General features: G+C 38.2%; 1 protein-coding gene across 1 annotated transcript in view; it reads left to right on the forward strand.

Moving 5' to 3' along the window:
• DNAH5 (dynein axonemal heavy chain 5) overlaps positions 1 to 17,700 on the forward strand; it is a gene marked incomplete at its 3' end in the record, with an annotated part of 73,798 nt that overhangs the window by 26,556 nt on the left and 29,542 nt on the right. Inside the window, exons 16-26 of the mRNA XM_015812998.1 lie at positions 388 to 559; positions 3,008 to 3,153; positions 6,300 to 6,462; positions 7,759 to 7,998; positions 9,825 to 10,015; positions 10,111 to 10,204; positions 11,480 to 11,616; positions 12,268 to 12,469; positions 13,077 to 13,312; positions 15,505 to 15,723; positions 16,697 to 16,759. Coding sequence (XP_015668484.1) covers positions 388 to 559; positions 3,008 to 3,153; positions 6,300 to 6,462; positions 7,759 to 7,998; positions 9,825 to 10,015; positions 10,111 to 10,204; positions 11,480 to 11,616; positions 12,268 to 12,469; positions 13,077 to 13,312; positions 15,505 to 15,723; positions 16,697 to 16,759 — 1,863 coding nt within the window. The remainder of the gene's footprint in view (positions 1 to 387; positions 560 to 3,007; positions 3,154 to 6,299; positions 6,463 to 7,758; positions 7,999 to 9,824; positions 10,016 to 10,110; positions 10,205 to 11,479; positions 11,617 to 12,267; positions 12,470 to 13,076; positions 13,313 to 15,504; positions 15,724 to 16,696; positions 16,760 to 17,700) is intronic.

Genomic DNA, 17,700 nt, shown 5'->3' on the forward strand with positions numbered 1-17,700 from the left:
TTATTGTTTTAACATGCTGTGAGCCGCCCTGAGTCCCATGGGGAGAAGGGCGGCATATAAGTTAAATAAATAATAAATAATAATAATAATAATGTAAAGATGAATACATTATGGCAAAAAAGATGAATAAAAATGGCAAAAAAGGAAGTTTTCAGGTTCCAGTCTAATTGGAACTTTATACTTCAGTGTGCTGAAAAACAAACTTGATAACCCTGTTTTACTTCCTCTTTATTTCCAATTTCAGTACTTGATTATTGTCCTTTTAGTATTTTTATTTTCAGTCACAGGCTATGCAAATAAACTTTGAAATGTATACAACAGATCATGACCAGTTAAGTGAATTTGCAATTATACTTTTAGTTACAATTTAAGTTGGTTCTTTTTCAGGTGATGCTGGCAGAATATAAGAGAATAAAATCAATAATCCAAGTCCCACTTCATGCTCTAATGGCTCCTCATGTGGCTAAAGTGGATGAGTCGATCCAACCAGGAATAACCACACTGACCTGGACATCCCTTAATATTGAAACTTATTTAGAGAATATTTTTAGTAAACTTGGTAAGTCTTTGTATATGGTCTATCTCAGTGTTTCTCAACCTCGGCAAGTTTAAAAAGTCTGGACTTCAACTCCCAGAATTCCTCTGCTGAAAGGACTGTGTTTAATTTCAAAGAGCCCTCTTTCAATAGACAGGAAGGGATATGACATCATCTATCTACAGTCTACAACACAATCCTTTCAGCAGTTCCAAGAAGGCTCCACACCCATTTGCACCACTCAGGTGACCTTGAGGACATAGATAAATCTCCAAGTGGCCTCAATGACTCTCTAAAACAAGGGGTGTCAAACTCGCAATGTCACGTGACGTGTTGTGACATATCACAACTATTTTTCCATTGCCAGCAATGGGGTGAGCGTGGTTTTGGCATGACACCCCTGCTCTAAAAGAATGCAAATGACCAGCTGTCTGCAAGGAATATAAATCCTTCCATTCCCCACCATCCAGTCAGATGTGAAAAAGCTTGGATGAGAAGCGAATTGTCTTCAAAGAAAAACAAATCCAGTTGTGCCTCTTGAAAAAACACTTTTGGGATAGACAAGAAGTAGGCATGCTGGTAGACAATTTATCATTTATGGTTCATTTTTTTCCAAAATAGAGAAATTGTCTGGTTTAATGAAAAGAAGGATTAGGGATGATATGACAGCAGTGTTCCAATACCTAAGGGGTTGCCACAAAGAAGACAGGGCCGACCTATTCTCCAAAGCACCTGAAGGCAGGACAAGAAGCTATGGTTGGAAACTAATCAAGGAGAGAACTAAGGAGAAATTTCCTGACAGAACAATTAATCAGTGGAACGACTTGCCTCCAGAAGCTGTGGGTGCTCCAACACTGGAGGCTTTTAAGAAAAAATTGGACAACTATTTGTCTGAAATGTTCAGGGTTTCCTGCTTGAGTAGGGGGTTGGACTAGAACAGGGGTCTGCAACCTTAAACACTCAAAGAGCCACTTGGACCTGTTTCCCATAGAAAAGAAAACACTGGGAGCTGCAAAACCTGTGCGCGGACACATGCGCGCACACAAGGGGTGGGGAGCTTGATTGAAGAGTTTAATTAAAAAGAAATAGAGGCTGCTGTGCATGAGTTCTCTCTCTCTCTCTCTCTCTCTCTCTCTCTCTCTCTCTCTCTCTCCTCTCTCTCTCTCACTCTTTCCTCTCTCTCTCTTTCCTCTCCCTCTCTCTCTTTCTCTCTTTCCTCTCCCCCTCTCTTTTTCTTCTCTCTTTCTCTCTCTCCTTCCCTCTCTCTCCCCCTCTCTCTCTTTCTCTCTCTCTCTTTTCTCTCTCTCTCGTTCTCTCTCTCTCCCCCCTCCCTCTCTCTGATCTTCTGCTCACCTGGCAAGCTGGCTTCAGGCTCTTCTCCAACAAGCTGACACACATTATTGGGCTGGCTCTCTCCTGCCCTTCCTGCTTCCTGCTTCCTGCAGAGATGCAGCAAAGGGAGGAGCCCTGCCCAATAAGCTTGTCAGCTCGTCGGAACAGCGTGAGGATACTCTCTCTTTTACACAAACACAGAGAGAGAGAGAGAGAGAGAGAGAGAGAAGGGAAGTGCAAGTACCTCTCTCTGTCTCTGTCTCTCTGCAAATGGCAGAGGAGGCTGGGAGCCGCAGGAGAAGGCTCAAAGAGCCACATGCGGCTGCGGAGCTGCGGGTTGCCGACCCGTGGACTAGAAGAACTCCAAGGTCCCTTCCAACTCTGTTACTCTGTTATTCTGACATTCATTAATATTTTTTGCTAGAGAATTCATGTAGTATGGGATTGCCGTTGAGGCTGCAGCAAAAGAAATATAAAGGTTTTGATTTACATGGGTGAAGAAGTATCTTTACAGATGCCAGTCCTTGTCCCTTGGGCCCTTTTTATCTTTCTACTGCAGGAAAAGACATCTGTGATTACGTTTCTTTGAATTTGGCTTAGCCTGTAGTGAGAACACAGCCATTGTGGTTTGTAAAAAAAAAAGGCTTTGCTTAAGGTAGCAAACTTGCTTTTGCAGTCTGCTTTTATTGGAAAGGCAGAAAGAGATAAACTGAAAGAAAATTCCCTATGTGATCGGCCTTGAGCTCATGGAGGAAAAGCCGAAAAAATTGACCCAATAAATCAATAAATATGAAGTCTTCATCTGCTGCTTTCCTCTATTAGTCTATAGATTGTTGGTCAGTGTTCAAACGAATAAGACTCTGTGTCAGTGCCGGCACTTTCTCATTCCTTTAAGAGTACATTACGATAAAAGCTGCACTCAGTTTTGAACATCTTAGAGACTGATCCCATTGGAATGTTTTCTTTTGCTCCCTTGACAATTTTGAGGATGAATTCTGCTATCCGAGAAAGATGACGCTTAAAGTTGGTGTGAGATGCTATCATATTCTTCTTACATGTTTTCAGAGAGAGGCTTGGCTCTTAAACAGTAATGAAATGTAATGGTAATGGTAATGAAATGTATCTTCTTTGCTTTTCAAGATAACCTTGAGCTGCTACTTGATCGAGTAAATGACTTAGTAGAATTTCGCATTAGTGCTATTCTTCAAGAAATTAGTACCGTTCCACTCTGCACTCTTCCTGAAGATGACCCATTGACCTGTGAGCAGTTCCTTCACATGACAAAGGTACAATCCTATAGCTTCATTTTCAGAGTGAAAGAAGTAGCTCACAACTGCATGTTCTTACATGCACACACACACTTCTTTGCAAAAAAATATAATCTCTTTTGGATGGGAGCTTGTTTGGTGTAGTGATTCAGGCACCAGGCTAAAAACAGGAGACCATAAAAGTTCTAGGCCCACCTTAGGCACAAAGCCAGCTTTGTGACCATGAGTCAGTCATTCTTTCTTAGCCTTAGAAAGAAGATTATGGCAAATCACTTCAGAAATCTTGCCAAGAAAAATCAAGGAGTCAACTCTGTCTTTAAGGCACCAAAAACAAAACAAAACAAAACAAAACAAAAACCTCAAACAAACCCCCAAACCCTCTATTACACATTGTGGCATTAATTCTCAGTATAGTACAATAGGATGTATTGTAAAAAAAATAGTATGTTACAAAGAAAGAGGTCAGATTAGGATTCTTCTCTTTGTCACCTGACATTCTGAGTGGAGTTTTTGGTTTAATTTTTGCAGGATTAGAAATGGTAGTTTTGTTTTCTTTTGCTCCACGAGAATAATGGTGACCATTCTCAAAGTTAGTCTTTTTGATCCCCCCCCCCCAATCCTCATTCTTCCCAATCACTAACTCTTATTTCCTGCTATACAATAGGTCTGACAGACATCAGACAGGCATAGCACGGAGAAATTAAATCAGTAGCTTTTAAATCATTTATGGACGATAGTGCCTATGTGTATGCATAGAGCTGAATTATGCATTTGAGAGATAGAAGAAAAAGAAAATAAGAAACTGCTATCTGACTTAGCAAATGGAAGACATATTTTTTGTTGTTGTTGAAATGATTGGCAAAGGTAGCTGCAAGGGTCAATGTGTCTCTTTTCTTCCGGCAGATACCATTAACATGAGGCCACAATGCCCAGTCACTAAAGAAGGCAGATATGAAGTATTGCTATGAATCACAGTAGTCAGCTCAGGGAGGGAGTGTTGGCATGACAGCACAATAGCCAGTCTTTGTTTGAAGTAGGCAGCATAGGCATCACGCAGTCACAATATTTTTTTTATGGAGAAAGTTTAAAAAAAAAAAAAAAAGACAGTAATATGTGGCCACGACCTGTTTCATTGACTTTATACATTCAGGCCCTGTTGAAATAGAAAACAGAAGAGTGTATACCATTGCATCAGTAACAGCATGTTACCAGAAAACATCAGGCACAAATAAGAGAAGGGGCAAGAATCAAAATGTTGTCCTTGACCTCACTCCCTCCAAGATATAAGGATGCTTAAGGAGTCCTAGAAATAAAGGTTAATCCTTAGGAATACTGGCTGCTAAGAAACTGCTAGGGAAGAATGGAGGCTGGGAAAATAGGTTAGATTGCTATATTGTTCCAAGCCATTCTTTGTTTTTTTAAACATGATTTGTGAAATAAGACACTGTGGGCGGGTTCTCAGATTAGTATGGATTAGTGCAGGCATGTCAAACTCATGACGTTGCATGACATATTGCGACTTTTTCCCTATTGCCAGCAATGGGCTGGGTGCGGTTTCAACGTGATGCATCCGGCCCCCAGGCCAGCAGTTTGACATGCCTGGATTAGTGTGATGTGTGAACCCAGGTGTATACCAGCTGACTAAAATGGGAAGGAAATTACAATGAAAGAAAGAGAATAAAAATTCAAATAACTCTGAAAGAAAAGAATGAAGCATAGAAATTCATGTATCAGAAGTTGTGGGTGTGGACCATGGGCATGATTTAGAATGTAAAGCATCTGCTAGTTATTCTGCATGTAGAATCAGCAATGGCCCTTTGTGGAAGTGACTGCCCATTTGCTTGCTCTGTTCAGTAGATACCACCACATGGTTGTAACAAAAATGATTCAAATCTTTTGAAAAACATTTCTCAGTATACGTCAAGATAAATGCTTGCACTCCCTCTCTCTTGATATACAAGAAACTTTGAGGGACCCCAAACCTTCGAAGCTAGCTTACCTCTGGAAAATGAGTGAAACAAGAATTGAGTGGACACCAAAACAAGGAGGTTACAAATATCACACTAATCTACTCAAAACCTACAGAATCTAATCCTATAGGACCACTAGGCAAAACAAACATTCAAGGAGATGCTTGGGTAAATTTATATATATATTTACACCTTGCTTCAAAGATGGTCAAATGAGGCCTGGTAAACAAATGGCAAACTTTCCTGCTATGGGAAAGTCCATCTCTTGCATTGACATACTTAATAGCAGTCAAAAGTTGTCAAAAATGAAGTACTAGCATTTTAGGGCTGACTTGTTTTAACTATGTTTTTACTGAATAAGCCAAAGTGACTTCCTTCATACGAATCATTGCAACATAAATAAATCTTAGTTTGCAAACCACAATTCAGGATTCACACAGTCATGGAGCCAAAGCTAAAAACAAATCACATTAGTAGTCTTTTGCAGAACTATAGGCACCTGGGAGAGATTGTGGTGATTAAATTAATAATAGCAGAGGGCTGCAGGCAAGGCCTCTGCGAGCTACTTGGTGCATATGAGTTTACCGTTTGTAATTATGATGAGATTTCCTAATGAAGAAACAATAAAAGATTTATCCCCACTTGTTCTAACTTATAATATCTGACGCCGTTAATATTATGTAGGTAGTAGAACGTACTTCTGAGGATATGCTTGGGTCTGTTTATTTTGCCGTAGTAATACTTCTGTGTGTTTTAAAATATTCAGATTTGGGAAAAGTTTTATTCTCTTTTCTTTGGAATTGGGGCTCCATTTTTTTTTAAATACGGAAATGTCAGTTGATAGTAGATTTTCTTTTCTGTCAGTGGTTACCCGCTTCATATTCATAATACAAATGGAGGAAACTGCTCTTGAATCAAGAACAACTATATTTCTGACAGTCCCAGCTGATGGGAGTAGCTAGCTTACCTTGCCTGGTCTTGGAAACTTATTAGAATCAGACATGTTTACTATTTGGTTAGGAGTTCTCCACTGTCTTTAATTCATGTTTCTCATGGCTATGGAACTTTTCTCTTCTTTTGTGGATATGCAGCACAAGAGAATGTTGAGATCATCTGAGTTTTTAAGTATATCCTATTGCCAGCATTGCTAAAGTAGAGTGAAATTTAACTGAATGCTCCATGTTTTGTTTCTAGGAGCTCTGTACCAAAGGAGTATACACACTGCATCTCAAAAGTTCATTAGCAGAAGAAGCAACAAATGAGCTTATCAACATGTTGCTAGATCTGGATACTCAGCATAAGGGGGACACTGATGAGAGTTTTCTGAGTGGAAGCAGAACTGAAGGAATTAACGAAGGTAACAGCAAACATACCATATGTAAATTAGCACTGTATTATTTGTTTATTCTCCTCATGGCTTGTAAGTTAGAATACAAGTAAATAAAATAAAATAAAATAAATGTATGGAATAGTACAGAGGCCCCCAACATTTTGGGCACCAGGGACTGGTTCCATGGAGAGAGTTTTTTCCATGGACTGGTGTAGATTTGCATGCTGCTTGCATCCCGCAGATGAAGCTTCACTGGTTTGTGCGGACCAGTTTCTGGCATGCCATGGATCAGTACCAGTCTACGGACCGGGGGTTGGGGACCCCTGGAATAGTATATTTCAATAACATAATGAGTTCTGCCACCTAAATAGCTAATGCAAATTGAGCCAGTAGGAACACTTTTCCCATTTCTGTAAGTTATTTAAAGAATAAGAAGAGGATCAAAATTCTAGATAGAACACTCTGCAGCTAAGACCTTTACACTGGCAGTGCTAGAAACCTTTGGGGTGTGGAATATTTCGGTAATGTGAGAAACATCTGAATAGTAAGAGCAAAACTTTTCAAAGCGTAATTTGTAAGAAAGGGCAACTGATGGAATAAGCTTTTATAACTTTTCTATTTTAATTAAGTAAATGTGAGTCAAACCAATACATAGCACAGGAATCCTGGATTTTTGTGTAATGGCATGTGGAAATGATTTTGGAAAAGAGGAGGAAGCACTGCAGCCTAAACAACTCATGCAAGAGGTATCTCAGTCCACACAAAGAAAAGAGGTGTGGGAAGTGTTTTAGAAGGGACCCTACCTGGTTTTCTGGGGAGTATAAGTAAAGAAGAGGAGAAGGCTTTCAGACTTGCAAAATTCAGTTACTCTAGCCTGACGATAAAGATATTGTTAGTTTTCTGAGTTTGTTCTTGTCTGTCCTACCTCGAAAGGTTAACAATATGCAGGCTTTGGTCATTAACTCATTCGGCAAGCTGCTGAAGCAATAATCTAAACAGGACAGTTTAAAGTAAAGTATTGTTAGAAAACACATGCTAATACTGAAATGCTCCTGTTATGTAGAAAAAGGAGAGGGATGCTAGATCCTCCCATTATTGCTGACTTTGTTATTGTAAAATGATAGAGATGATGACAATAATAAACCCAACCAATTCTTATTCATATATTTTCCTTTGTCCATTTAAAACTCAGTGCTGATTAATATATGGAATTGAATTATGGAATTGCATAAGGTTGCATATATCTATTGATAGTACTGATGATTCATTTATTGGTTGATCAGAATTTTGCTGATTTAATTCAGTCGTTATTCCCATCTATAGAAGAAGAAGGTCCACTGGACGTCTTAGCATCCTCACAGACTGCTAGTCAGATTTCAGTAGGATTGTCTTCTCCTTTAACCAAGAAAAAAAAGAAAGAAATGGAGATGATTGAAGAAGAAGCTCAGGAACTGCTCTCCCATTTCAGTCATCGCAACGTTGATGCCCTTCTGAAAGTTATTCGTAACACTCTGGAGGCCATACGCAAGCAAATTCACGCCTCTTCTGTGATCAGTTTTTTAGGTAATTGCTTTCTTTTCTTAACTTTTTTTTAAGCAAAAAAGAGGTTGATTTGTTATGAAGAAACCATATATATATATATAGCATGGAGAACACAATTACGTTGTGAGTGTGGTGTGAAGGAGTAAGGTGGTGTCAAGGAAAGAGGGTAGTGTGAAAAAAGCACATCTCTATAGCACTCCTCCTAATTAGTCTGTTTCTCCATATAGATTACACGGAGTCTTATCCACAAACTAGAATTAAGAAATCAGTAGAATAACTCAAGTTCTGAAATGCCCATGTCACAGCTCTGTGCCACCATTGTAATAATTTGCTGTGATGAAAATGGCAGTCCATTGCAACTCTGGTTTTGTGCTTCCTGAACATTGGTCTATCAATAATGTGAACGTATCTTTGTTGACAGTCAGTTTAAAAAAAATAGAAGAACATTCTAAAAATAGCTTGTTGATGAAATGCAGTGAGATTTACTCCTAAATAGTATACTCAAGGTATAACTCCATTGAACATAGTATTACTGTTTAAGCAGAAATGACATGTTATAGACAAAATTGTATTTGGGCTCATTGCTTAATGTGCTTTTGAAGCCTAGACATTTTTGTAATGTCAAAATATCCAGGACAGCATCTAAATGATGTCATAGGAAAATATTGTTGCCATATGCTCACCTGCCTACTCAGGGGGAGTGTCTGTGTTAGGCCACTTTCACATGAAACAACAGTCTTGAAGGACACCTGGGAGCCAAGCCACATAAGGAAATATATATGAAAAACAATACCTTGAATTTTACTCACGTGAATTTTAGCCATGTGGAGCCCATAGAGTTTTATAGCTACAGTGGCTCTCATACGCTAGCATTTAGGCTGCTCCATTTTGCACCTGTTTTCAAAGATAATGCCATGTGAATTATCTTGCAATAATCTAGCCTAATGGTGACTAGGACATGATTCACCATTACCAGTGATCTTGTTCTAGATAGGGTTACAGCTGGGCAGAGGCCTCCTTGCCCTGACCTCCACTTGGTAATCCAGCAGGAGCTCTAACTCCAGGAAAGTTCCCAAGTTGTAGATTTGATTGTTCAAATTTATGACCAAGGAAGTCTGAGGGCCAAATGCTTTTTGAACAAAATAATTATCACAACAGACTTAAACTGGTAAAAGGAAATGGAGAAACCAAGTTTGTGATAACTCCTTTTTCTTTCTGAAGAGAAGTTGGTTGATTCTGCACAGCAGCATGAAATAAACCTAGGAGGAATAAAAATGTAGCTTAACACTACTGTTTGCCTTCTTATTTTTACCTCTCTTGGCTTCAATTCCAATGTTCATGCGAATGGAAGATGTCCCAATGAGAATAGTATTATTGATCTGAATCCAACCCACTATATGGGACAAAATGCTGAAAGTTCAAAGCAAGATAGCTTTTTGTTTGTTCTAATGAAAACACATCTTAAAGTATTTATGGTAGAAGGGAATCTGTGAGCAGTGCAGATATATGCAATCTCCAAAGAATACATGTTTCATCAATAAATTGGTGGTCTTTTCATGACTGTATGACCAGCATGGTTCACATGCTGTATATTACTTGTGGCCCAAGTACCTTGTGCTTCATTGTGTTAAACGTTTTCAAGGAAGTTATCTTTTAAATCGAACACAATGAACCAAGCTTCCTTGGTTTTTCTATTCAGACAAAGTCAGTTGGTCTTGTATTGTTTTTTCAGTGTATCTTAACCACAAGCTTTGATGAATTATGTAACCGTTGGCTGTTTGGAAGATGTGGATTTTAGTTTGTATCTAAGTGGATTAATAAGGATTGTGTTTCTCATTTCCATATAGATAGTGAGAATATCTCAAAGCAGAAACAAAATGCTGCAACCATCTTTAAAGCTAGTGTTATCCTTTCTATTCCAAATTTTGCTATAATGCCAACCCTTGAAGAAATTCAGCAAACACTCAACAAAGCTGCCGATTGTATTGTAAGCACCATGAAAGGAGTTGGTCAGTGGAGTAAGGAGAGACTATCAAAGGTATGGGTTTATGTACTTCAAGGAGGTCTACTGATAAACAGTATGCAGTTTTAACTATTGAAGTCTAAGGTGTTTTTTTTCCCCATTCTGCCCAGAAAAAGTTGTTAGAACGCAAAATGCTTGCTTTACGAAATGAAGGAGGCAGTGATTCTGAGACTGAAATGAAAGACAATGAAGTTGGAAACCAGGGTATTTATCTATGTTTCTTGACTTTCCTAAGATTTAAATGCAAAGTCTTTTAAGTGTTATGTATCATTGCATTGATGCAACAATTAATCATGAAACAATGTGATGGTAATAACATACTTTAAGCACATATCTTTAGAATGTGGGAAAGATACTCTCATCCCATTAGTAGTGTCTGTGTGAATGTCAAAGTCAGAGCAGCCTAGATTAATGGATTGAGTTAGCCTTGGAATAAAAAGAAGAGGAAAAAGGTTGTCAAAGTAAAAGGTAAGACAAGAGAGCTGGCAACACAAAACCTTATTTTCATGCATAAAAGGATTAACTTAAAGCAGTGGATACACTAACTTTCTAAACAAGTAATTTACTAGTCAAGAGGGAATGTCCACCTTTGCCTGTTGGAATTCCAAAGAGATAGACCAATCTTCCACAATTCTTCCTGTAAACTCTAGACACGTGCCATTTTGGGTTTTTTTTCTTTTTGCTACTTACTCCATGAAGCTCTTTTAAGCCTACGAGGGTTGCAACATGCCAATCGCTTGCAGAAACTCAATTCATTCTCACAAAAGCAATCTAGAGCCTTTATTTCACTCCTTGCCAATCCACTGTACGAAATGACATTTTCACTGCACATGTTTTCGAAAGGACATATCGAAGCACAATTATAGCTAAGGTGTACAACCCAAGGCTGCAAGATTTTATGTGACCCACAGTAATCTTGGATGTAGGCCCCGTAGAAGCTCCAGGAAGACTTAGGCAGCTGAGAGAGAGAGAGAGAGAGAGAGAGAGAGAGAGAGAGAGAGAGAGAGAGAGAGAGAGAGAGAGAGAGAGAGAGAGAGAGAGAGAGAGAGAGTCTAATATGCAGTCTAATATGCAAGTGGCCGAGTAAGCAATTCCAACATCCCTGTTAACTTCATCAGTAGGATCAGACTCTCCCCAGCTTCAGATACCTACATGGGACCTATCTCAAGGCCAGAGTCCACTTTGGAGCAGATCCAAGCAACCATCAGATGGATGCTTGCTACTGCCCTGGAAGCCATCTAAAGCTTGACCTAGAGATTTCACCTTGAATTGAACCAATTATGAAGCCAATCCAGTTTTTATTGAGGTCCATTATATCTTTTGGAGTATCACTCTTTTTTTGCTGCCAAAAGGCAAAATATCATCTCGGCCCCAAAGAAGCCACATATTCCTGATTGATCACATACATGCTTTAGAAAAATGTTCCAGTTTTGGCCTTCTGATGTAGAGTTCCTTGTTTTGTTTTGTTTTTTTGTCTAGATGCAGCTTCCGATACAGCCTCTGTGATCTTGCCTTCTCCTATCCAGAAAAAGAACTACTACAAAGCCATCTCAGAGAACAAGGAAATAATTAAATTGGTGTCTGTGCTTAGTACAACAATCAGTTCTACCAAAAGGGTGAGCAAAAGCATAGGAGTGAAAGTTGGAGTCCAGGAATTGTCCAGAAAGTGAGAAAGGATCATGAAGCAGGAAACAAAGGAAGAGAACAAAGTGGTGGTGAAGGGGTGACGGGTGTACAGGGTGGCAGCAGAAACAGAGAGAGAAAAAGCAAAATATTTCAGCAGTACAAAATGGATTAGTCCAAGAAGGCTACCAAAACAAAACAAAATGGTTTTGTTTTACAAGCTATACAAATACCAAGTCTGCTTTTGGTAACAACAAGGGCCTGATGGAAGCATGTCATATTAGAGGTGTTTAATGGACTGCGATAAGGGTCCACCTCCATCTCGTGTGTATCTTGCTCCCTTCCTTGCCATCTTTGTTAATCTTAAGTTAATTTTATTGTTAATATTTTTTAAATGTTTTATCTTATTGCTTTTACTTGGCTGTAAGCCTGCTCTAGGTGAGATGAGTGGCATATATTGTACATTTAATAAATATATAAATGAATGAATGAATAAATCATACCCCATGATTTTCCAGATATGAATGAAAGCCTTTAATGCCAACGTTCATGGGTCATTACTGCATGAAGTAATATATATCAAAACTTAGCAGTGGAACTGTTTGTATACAATTGCCTTGTGTTGGTTTTTATCAATGTTTCAGGAAGTTGTTTCAGCTTTGGAGCGTTTCAAATGTTATCATCACATCTGGCAAAGAGAGAAGGAAGAAACTATTGAAAATTTCATCAAAGGAAGCCCTTTGCTGTCTGATTTTGAATCCCAAATCCTTTATTACCAAGACTTAGAATTAAAAATTAATTCAGAAGCTGAATACATACGTGTGGGAACTGTTGCACTATATACTGGTATGGCGATTTCATGTTCAGCTAGTAGTAAATTTTATTCAATTTCATTCAGAATGCTTTTCAAAGCAACATTAAGACTGCAGTCCCAAAATAAGGTTGGATAATCTGAAATATCAGTGCCTAAACCTTTCCTTTGTTTTGCCATTATAAGGCAAAAAAGCATTTAAAAAAATCTAGATTAAAGGCCTGAGCTAGTTAGCAAGAAAAGAGAAATTTCCAAACTCTTGTACCAACATTTTTAAGAAAAAGAGTATGCTAGCCCCTTTGAAGTATACAGTGTGGACAATTCTACTTTACATCATTCTCCAGACAGGGGAATTCTCATCTTTCCCCAAATCATTAAGTGCTTTTACCAGCACCAAAAGGTTTATCTAGAAATCCTTTTGGACTCAGTGGAATGTATTTCTACATAGCATTCATCGCATTCATAAAATAAAGCTATAAAGCTCTCTGCTTTTGCTGCTTCCCCTGAGGTATACTAAAAAGGTGTTACTATTTTGTCTCTTGTCACCAAATATGTGGAAGAGGGGATAGCAGATTTAATATGTGTTGTATCAGTACTTATAAAACAATCTGGTCCTAACTGAAGCTTCTCCACGTTCTGTAGCGGATTTAAAGTTGGCCCTTACAACTGAAACCAAAGCTTGGATGACTGCCTTTGGACGCCACTGTAATAAGAAATACAGGACAGAGATGGAAAACATCTTCACCTTTGTAGAGGAAATCAGCAAGAAACTGAACCGTCAGATTAAAGACCTGGATGATATAAGAATAGCCATGGCTGCCCTGAAAGAGATCCGAGAGCAACAAATCCCCATAGACTTCCAAGTGGGACCAGTTGAGGTAACTGGGAAGGGAACCCGGGCCCATTGCTTCTGCCATCTGGCACTGAACTCTGCCTTGTGTTAGTTTAACGAAAGATGGCAAATTCGTTTCTTACACAGGAAGGCAAGGCAAGATGATGGAAAAGTCTATTCAGAGGCTCATGTTTTCAAAGTTGTCCTATCAACTGCATCTTTGTTTTCACACCAAAACCTTTTTTTCGCTTTCGGCAGCTTTAGTATCTTTTCCTTTCTGCTTCTTCCTTGATGGTGTAATACCTCACTTTACAGATTTAGCTTCTTAATGGTGTCATTCAAGGGGGAATGGGACTTACTTTGCTTGTCTCTGACTGACTTTCTGCCCAATGGTTTCCAAAGATAAAAGTATGAAAAATCTGCAAACTTTGTTTTTACAGGACAGAGGGAGTGCAGAAGAGATCAGTTCCTCATAATTGAGGGACAAATGCCCCATAAGTATTGGTTTCCCCTGCCCATCAAGCTTTTTGTCAATCATGTAACACTTTTTCATAGAGCAGGACTTCACAACTCCTGAAGAGGAAAGGACCTTATACCATAAAAATAATTGTGGGTCCCAAAGGAATAGCTGGTGCACTGATTCAATAAATGGCTGGTTCAGTGGTTCAAAAACATTTCTTTCTGGGTAAAAGTGGCAGTGTGGCAGTGGATCCTTCCTGGCTGGCATCATGTTTGGTGGCAGTGGATTGGTTATTTTTCAAAAAATGCTGAGGGGCTCCACAAGGCTGGTTGGTGGGCCACATCTTTTGCAGGCCAGAGATGCAGGAAAATGTAAGACGATAACCAGCCTTAATCATACTAGTGATATAAACTAAAGAGGCCATGCCACCTTTCATTTTCTAAAGAATAAACAATTTTTTTCATTTTTTTAATATATATATATGTAATTCCCCATGATCCTATCCCCTATTATACATTTCTTTAAAATCTATTGTTGCTTCAATTAATACTACAGGATATGTTGAAATTATTTGAGTTACTCAGGACTGGCCCAATATATATTAACTGAGGGTTAAGATATTAACTTAACTCTCGGAAATATGTAAACACATGTTAAAGATTTCTGTGTTTCTGCGAGTGATGTTGCTTTGTTGAAAAATAATATCAAATTTGTTTCTAAAAAGCAGCAATTTTCCTAATCACAATACTATGATTTCTATCTTAATTTAATTTCCATGAACAGCAAAGCTTTTCTGCTTTTTATTTAAAGACACAGCAATCTTATATATAACAGAAGCATGTGTGTGCCTCTGTTTAAATTAAGGTACCTGATTCACAGAGAAATAGCTTCGTTTTTTCTACTTTCTATTATAATTCAAAACCAAAATAAAAGTTTGATGTTGTATGACTCATTATGTATGACATTAATCTAGCTTTAATTGTATCATAATTTATGCACTAAAAGATCATTATTAGGAAATCTGTTTGGGATACTGTTGTCATCATCAGCCATTTAGTCATGTCCGATCCTTGGCCACTCTATGGATCATCACTCTCCATGCCCCTCTGTTTCGCACTGCCTCCTTCAGATGTGCCATGGACATGTCAGTGTCATCTTTTATAGTGTCCAGCCAGAGGGTGCTAGGGTGGCCCCTTCTCCTTTTTTCTGCTGATCACTCCCAGCATGATTGATTTTAAGAGTGAATCAGCTCTTATGACATGACCAAAGTATGGCAACTTCTGTTTGGTGATCTTGTCTCCAAGTGATATTTTTGGTTAGGTTCAGTCTTGGACTTCTTTGTTTGTTATTTTTGCAGTCCATGGGATGTGTAATAGTCGCCTCCAGCACCACAGTTCAAAGGCGTCCACAGTTCAAACCCTTCTCCTATCTGCCTTTCTCAGAGCCACTCCTTTTTTGCAGCCATAAGTAGCAACTGGGGAAAAAATTGCATTAATTAATCTGCATTTGGTTGTGAAATACTGTAGCTGTAAATATATTTACTTTCAAAAACAAAAAACTAGATAGTAGTATGTAAATGTTGCCTATCCTCTGGTTTAAATGTTATTTAAAGTTCCATGTTGCTGATTTTTAAGATGGGTTTTGCATAAGCTCAACTCTGTTTTATCTTTAGCAGGATCTCTACTGGTATTTTTTATCTTGAATTCCCAAATCTATGTTTGGTTAGTATGCCATGTGTAAACTTTAATAATGAAAGATAACAACTGTTGCCTTGGCAGGAATCTTATGCAATGTTAAACAAGTATGAGTTACTGGTGGCAAAGGAGCAGATGGAGAAGGTGGACACTTTGCGGTATGCATGGGAAAAATTGTTGGTCCGAGGAAATGAAGTGCAAAATGAATTAGTGGCTTTGCAGCCCAAATTCAGAGGGGAACTAATCAGCACAGTGGAAGTGTTTGTTGAAGACTGTGATCAATATTACTCGGATTATGACAAGGTACAATACTGCAGTACATTGGGAAAACATAATTTTCGAACCTGTTTCTTTTATCTGAAAATAAGTTGAAGGTTAGACATTAAAAGTAAAGTTTATTCGTGGTTAGCTCAGGATAACATTAAAAAACCCCAGCAGAAATAAGGTAAGATTAGCTTACATTTCATTGTAGGTTTTTTAAATGCAAGATACTAGTTTATTTTTTTTAAAAGCCATCCCTGTCTGGTCTATAGGTGCTTTTCCTTAGTTGGTCAAATATAGAAAGCAGCTAACTCTAAACACATTATTCAAGATGAAATAGTATATCTTAGTAATAGAATCGATCATCTGACAAGTTTAGCAAATATTTGCAAAGAAATATATATTTATATACTGTATTTTATCCCCAAGTCAGGCTCTGGAAATTTCCCTATTGAGAAGGAGTTCCCGAGTTAGAGTGTTATACGTAGTAAATTTCTCCCATATCTGAAATTTCGAAGAAACCTTAAAATTTTAAAAAGGATTAATTTAGAGTACAACTAGTTTCACATAAGCATTCTACACTTGGATGATGTGAACTAATTCAACTGAAAAGAGCTGCATTTGTATCACCGTGTGATATGGAATAGAGTCACACTTCATTTTAAATGTATGAAGAGATTTCCCAGTATGAAAAGTTTGATTTGAGATTGCATAAACATTGAACATTTCATTCTATGCAAAGTCATAATTGATCCACAGATCATAAACTATGTTATCTTTCTGCTTAGATTTGTATGTTGTTTGCATGTGATGTGAGTATCCGGGAGAAAAATATGACTTGATTGCTTGTTCCATTGGTAACTTTGAAGCTGGTGATTGCATGTGGAAAAGGAACTATCGCTTTAATTACCATAACCTTAATGATGTAACCATTTTGGAGATGAGAATGAAAGATATACTCTTGAAAGACTTTTAAGTGGATTTTTATTAATATTGCAATCTGTTCCTCTTCCAGAATGGTCCCATGGTAGATGGACTTGAACCTCAAGAAGCGAGTGACAGGCTTATAATTTTCCAGGTATTTCCCCTACCATTTTGCTTATTAAAGTAAACTCTCTTCCCAAACTTATAATCTTGCACTGGACTTCACCTTCCTCCCAACGAGGATACCTTAGGTTATATCAGATTGCAAAATGGCTAATATAAGTAGTTAATGCTTAATGAAAAGCTGCAAGATAGTATCACCCTGATATGTCACCAAATTTGTATCTGACCCAGCAAGAAAAAAATTATATTGCAAAAGTGAATTCTGCAATAGTCAAGGAGACCTGTTAGACCATATCAATTCTGTTTTCTGTTTCTATAGTGACCAAAGTGTTTGTGCTGAAGATACGTGCAGATGCTACAAGTGCTTGTTCTCTGTAAATGTCTATATTGGCATTGGCATTTTGTAATTTAGTTCACCTTACCCGAGACCAATTTCTTTTTCTTTTGTTCTTGGTAGAAGTGACCCAGCTGGGACCAAGGCTGGAGGAATAACCAGGAACAAAAGGCCTTGATATTTATAGCTGCTGCTGCTGCTCCTGGTTTCTAGGAATAATTGAATTAAATGGTGTCTGCATTACTAATAAAAATACAAGAAATTGCTAGCTCATTGTAAATTTCATCCCTTTTTAATGCTAAATTTACAGGGCAGATTTCAATGCTGAGATCTATATTGGTCCCCCTCCTCCACTGTATTAGGAACAGAGAGTAGTTTAAGTTTAGAAAATGAATTTCATTTCATTTCATTTCATTTATTCGATTTATATCCCGCCCTTCTCCCGAGGGACTCAGGGCGGCTCACAACATTTTAAAACAGAAACATGCCCACAATCCCCGCCGAATAAAACCAATTTAAAACCCAAATATTTTAAAGTTGTGAATATTTAAAATTTTCTAAAAATGGACCCGATTTAAAATCCTCCCTAGGCCAGGCCCGCTTGCTGGAAAAGCCATGTCTTGAGGGCGTGGCGGAAA

This window comes from Protobothrops mucrosquamatus, unplaced genomic scaffold, assembly GCF_001527695.2.
Source record: "Protobothrops mucrosquamatus isolate PMUCROS unplaced genomic scaffold, P.Mucros_1.0 scaffold126, whole genome shotgun sequence".
Classification (NCBI taxonomy): Eukaryota; Metazoa; Chordata; class Lepidosauria; order Squamata; family Viperidae; genus Protobothrops; species Protobothrops mucrosquamatus.